This window comes from Phragmites australis, chromosome 5, assembly GCF_958298935.1.
Source record: "Phragmites australis chromosome 5, lpPhrAust1.1, whole genome shotgun sequence".
Classification (NCBI taxonomy): domain Eukaryota; kingdom Viridiplantae; phylum Streptophyta; class Magnoliopsida; order Poales; family Poaceae; genus Phragmites; species Phragmites australis.
The window spans coordinates 2,823,883-2,829,248 of NC_084925.1; the positions used below are offsets into that span (position 1 = coordinate 2,823,883).

At 46.5% G+C, this 5,366-nt stretch overlaps 1 protein-coding gene across 1 annotated transcript; it reads left to right on the top strand.

The window, feature by feature from the left end:
- Window positions 1-205: 205 nt before the first annotated feature.
- Window positions 206-1,285, top strand: LOC133917317 (myosin-3-like). Its single transcript, XM_062361222.1, has 3 exons — window positions 206-421; window positions 557-757; window positions 890-1,285. Exons 1-3 carry the CDS (start codon window positions 206-208, stop codon window positions 1,283-1,285), a joined length of 813 nt encoding a protein of 270 aa, XP_062217206.1.
- Window positions 1,286-5,366: the final 4,081 nt, after the last annotated feature.

Below are 5,366 nucleotides of genomic sequence, written 5' to 3' on the forward strand. Positions count from 1 at the left end.
CAATCCCTTCACAAAAACACGTACATGCATGCACATGCTCATCGGTCAATAAAGGCTTCCCGTTCCGATGCCCGCAACAACTCGTTGCAAATTTCGCTTTCTTGATCCGGAGCTCATCACATCGCGCCCCATGAATTCTTGAATCGATCTGCGAAACACGTGCGGAGCCCTATCGCCGGCGTTGGCATCAGCTAGAACGCCAGCCATGGCGATGTCGTCGGCGCTGTCGACGTCTGCCCTGAGCTCCCTGGAGGCGATGCTCCACTCGCTAATGCGAGGATCAGGAGGAGGAGGAGGCGACGACGACACTCTCGCCTCCCCGCCGCTGTCGCCGCTGCCCGCGCGGCCGACCCCGCGAGGCCGGCATCCTTTGCGGCGAAGGGTCACGGCCGCATGGCCGTGGACGCCGCCACCGCCGCCTGTTAAGGTTCCAATGCATCCTTCAATCAACTTCTGCTCCCATCAACATTAGCATCGGCCATCGATTCTTTCGAGGAATTGAGGGGAGAGGACTGTGACATGTGACACGCAATAATTTTCTCGTGATCGACGGCAGGAAGACGCGAGGACGGATGTTTCGCTCTTGGTGGAGCTGGAGAGGAAGGCGGTGGAGGCGGAGGCGCAGCTGCGGCAGAAGGAGGAGGAGAACGCCGTGCTGAAGCGGCGGATCGAGGGCTACCACATCAGGTGGCTGGAGTATGAGATCAAGATCAAGTCCTTGGAGGAAGCCTTCCATGAACAAATGGCTGCTTTGCAGGTCCGCTAGAGTCTTGCACACTGCAATTTTTTTTTTTTTTTTTTTTTTTGTGTGTGTGTGTTATGTCAATACCAAGACAACCAAGTCTGAGGTCTGACAGGAATACACGATGATTAACTATCTTTCTTGCAGATGGCCCAAGATGCTGCCGCAAGGGCTGGTGAGATGGCGTATGATCGCCATGAATCCTCCGAGTCCCACATGAAGATGTCCGAGGAACCGTCGGTGAGGCTGCGGCACGATCGGGACCGTGTGGTTGTAGGCGCCAGGCGATGCAGCACGGTGAGCCGCCTCGGCGTGGAGTTCCGGCGCCAGAGCCGGGCGCTGGAGCACGACGCGGCAGCGCTCGCCGTTGTCGAGCCGCCGAGGCCGTGGCAGCCGGGCGCCCCGAGCGCCAACGCCGTGGACGACCTTAGGAAGCTCAAGGCACAGTTCCGCGCGTGGAAGAAGGATTACAAGGCCCGGCTGCGCAGGACCAAGGCTGAGCTCGACAGGGACAGACGCCGTAGAGGCAGCTGCTGGATTTGAACATGTTATTGCAGCGGCTTTGTTACTGCTTGCATATGCGCAATGCTTGTCCAGAATTCAGTGATGTGGATATCACTTTCAGTGCTCGCATGATCAAATTTCACAGAAACAAAACTCTTGTAGGAACAGAAAATTCTTCCCACATTCTAAATTGGACCTTTCATGTCGTATAAGAATACATATCATGCAGATGTTAAGATACATTTACTTTTACAGTTCAGTTGTTCAATCATAGGAAGCAGCAGCTACATATATAGTGTAGGATCATGCATGCATGATTAGATTAAAAGTAGGCCACGAAAGAGAAAGGAGATGAAGAAGAAAGGTTCACTCGATGTTTAGCAGTTCCCCCTTATCCAATTCCTACATCGATAAGATCGGGCACCCTGTATCACCACACCTGCTCAGGTGCCCGAGGTATTTTCTAGTAGTACAAGTAAAAATGAGATGTTGGTGAATTGGAAATCAGATGATTTACAAGGATTTTTTCAATGTAAAATAAAAAAAAAAAAGTAGAGAGAAAGAGAAGGAGGAAAGGAAAGGGGAATGGATCCAATGAAAAGAGATTAGAGCTCTTAGCAAAAAGGATGTCGCTAGTAAACTTTTCTGGTGTCTTTGTTGGTAAAGGACAATCAAAGTATAACCATTGGACTGAAGATTCCACAGCCGGCTTGTTTCGCAACAACTAAGTACCCATTTCCCTTCCTTCCGAAGTCCAAAAGGCGGAGCACCATCTCATTTCTCGATTTCCCATGCCGCTTGCTCATTCTATCTTGCATATTACCATCCTCACACATCATCTTGTCTTGGGCTATTATTTACCATTTGATACTTTCACACACCTATATTGCTCCTAGATCTATTTTAGAGACCAGGAACTCAACCGTAATCAGTGCATCTTATCTTTTAGTTGCCGATCTGACAAAGATGTCCTCGTGGCCGCTAGGCATGAATCATCATGCCGATTATATGGTAAGTCATCCAGTTGCCTTTTTTTCATATACACGTGCAACTCTTGTTACTAGAAAGGAAAAAAAAAAAGATAATCGGTCTTGGTGGGGATCAAATTGTTACGATTGCTTCCAGTTTCGCGCTTATTGTTTTCTATTTTCTTTTCTATATACTTGATCCTAGTCTTCTGATCCACTCTTTTAGTTAGGCGAAGATAGGGCTGTAAAAAAGAAACTCGAGCGTGTTTGGAGATGACCTAAGATCTTACTTTCCTCTAGACCAATGTTGTAGGCATTGCGATCACAGCCCCCGCTCCGCCGATCAAGCTCAATTCACCAATTATCATTTTGCCCCAGCAGGCCACAAAAAATACCGGATTGGACTGAGCCACTATTTACATTTGGAGGTGATTGTGGCAAAATGGGCCTCATCTCAATTTGACCGAAACAATAAAACATGGATCGAATTAAAACGGAAGATCCCCTCCAAAACAAGCAGGAAAATTAAAGAAGGAAATGATGCATTTCTTGCTTTGGCAAAATTAGCCAGAATTGAAAAGGGTATGAAAGGCGAGCAGAATAAAAGGGGAGAGGAAAAAATATGGAAGGGACAAGAGACTCTTGTCAAGTCTGTTCTCTCCTCGCAAACAACTTACCATCTTACGGTTCTTCCTCTAGAAAAAATAGCTTCAAAAGAAAATAGATCGAATACAATAGAGTTTTTTATGGAAGGGTGATGTCACACCCATGTTTTCCCATAAAAGAAAAAAAAATCAAAATCTTGAAATCTCTATCTCTCTCTCCTTGTGACCCGCACCGCTCTCTGCTCTGCTACGCGCCGTGCCACCCATCCTGTCGTCACGTGTCGCATCCATCCTCGCGCCCCGCACTGCCTCGAGCCCCGTGCCTCGCCTCGCCTCGTGCCCTGTGCTGCCACCTTCGCCTTCAGAGCGTCGCCACCACCGGTGAGCACCATGCTTCTCTTCCTTCCTTCCCAAAAGCCAACCCGAGATCCCCTTCAAACCCTAACACTATCACATACATTTGTCACTCCGCCAGAGCCTCCTTTGTCACCGGTCGCCGCCTCTTCACCGTTGATGGCCCTCGCCCTTGCCCTCGCTGGCCAGATCCGCCCCATCCCGGTCCGGATTCGGCTGCCACAGCCCTCCCTTGTCGCTCGTAGGAGGCAGTCGCCGCTCTCCATCACCGATGCACTGTCGTTCGTCGCCCCCATCGCCTTTCTACCTCTGCCTCTCTCTCTTGCTCTCTCTACTCGATCCACCTAAGCTGGCCGCCTATCCCTCTCCCTTATCCTCTCTCTCCCCCTCGCTGATAGGTGGGCCCACCCTTTAGCCAAGCCGAGCTGCCCCAGCTGAGCCCAACCCAGCCCAGAGCCGAGCAGCCCAAGCCGAACCGCCCAAAGCCGTTTCACCAGAGCTAAGCTAAGGAATATTATGAGGATATTCCTTTCCCCTTTTCTGATTTTGTCCCATGAAAAAACTTCTAAACCCGCTTCCCCTTTGTCTTAGCTCCGTTTTCGATAATTCTTCCACCGATATTCATCTAAATTCGAGATCTATCTAATCATGTCAATTTTATAATTTTAATTAGTTTTTAATATAATAATTTGATTAATTTCTTGTGTGTGCACTTTTGTCGTTTGTTGCGTTTGTTAGAGGAAGGCGTGTTTGAGGAAGACCCAGAGGATCCGGAGTTTGAAGAAGGAGCGGACGAGGACTTCAACGAAGGCAAGTACTACACCGTTGATCATATTGCTCCTATGTTTTTAAACACAACTCGTAGAGCTATCGTTTCAAATTATAGGGATATGTATGCTTAAGTTAATAACTGTAATTTTAAAAATATGCTAATGTAGTTATGACATAGTTTCTTTATGCCATGCTTTGATATTGTCATCTTTATTCCGTTGAAATCCTAGAAGGTCCCCAACATCAACTATAATGATTGTTTAGGTGAATGCTTGTTTACTAGCATGCTTAGTATTGATTTGCTCAAATGAAAGAACCATGATAATTACATATATTAATCATGTCTTTTCAAACAATGTGAAGTGTTGTGTGCTTGTTGTGTGTAAGATATGTTCAATGAAACTTAGAGCAAGGTTCGCCTTTGTGGTGTTATTGCTGGGAGACACTTGGCTCGGCCGTATAAGGCCCGGTTCACTGTGACATCTTACCTAGCATTCAATCGTATAATCACATGACCTGAATGGGCAGGACTTGACCCAACCTCTTCAACTTAGTCCGGTACTCACTCGGAGGCTGGTAGTGGCAGCAGGGACCAGGAGAAGACTTGGACAGCACATAATCCAAGGTTCAGTTGCTAATGTTGTTAAGGCTATATCAGAGCTTTGTGATCGCTAAGTAGTCCTTCCCATGAATATTCTAAGGTCCCTAGTATCTTAGTGCCCTGTGAGTGGATATTGTAGCTATATTGTGAGGACATTGCGTCTCATTATGACAGTTCCACAATTTGCTAAGGTTAGAGTCTATGCATATCCTGTGGTTAAAGTGTACAACCTCTGCAGAGTGTTAAACCTATCCGGATAGTCGTGTCTTTGGTTAAGGACATGCTATGGTTCAATCATAATGATTAGCTTTTCGGCATATATATCTCCTTGGTGTGTGAGTAGGCAGTGTGCCCATGTTTTTAAAAAATGTTAACTATATGCCTGGAGTATCCCGAACTATGTGTCCATCGACAAAAGAAGTATGGAAATTGGCAGGATAGAAGTATCTCCACAGGACTAATAACCCCATAAGCCCAACTTACAAGTTCACTCAGAAATGCTTTAAGATAGTCTTTACAATTTGAACCATGCATCGAAAACTAGCTTTCTGCAAAACTTAAAGACTATACAGCTTTATCCTTAATCTACATTTATGCATCTAATGTCTCCTCTTGAGGTAGGACTTGCTGAGTAACTTACGTACTTATTCTCGCTATATGTGGATTCAAATGATCCATATGCCTATTTCGTCGAATGTGAAGATGAAAAATAGGAAGGTTTGGTTTCGTCTACACTCAAATTGCTTGCAGGGCTTAGGGCGCTTTTGTATTATATCTGTTGTGCTATGAGGTTTTATTTAATTATGCATATGGCCATTTAT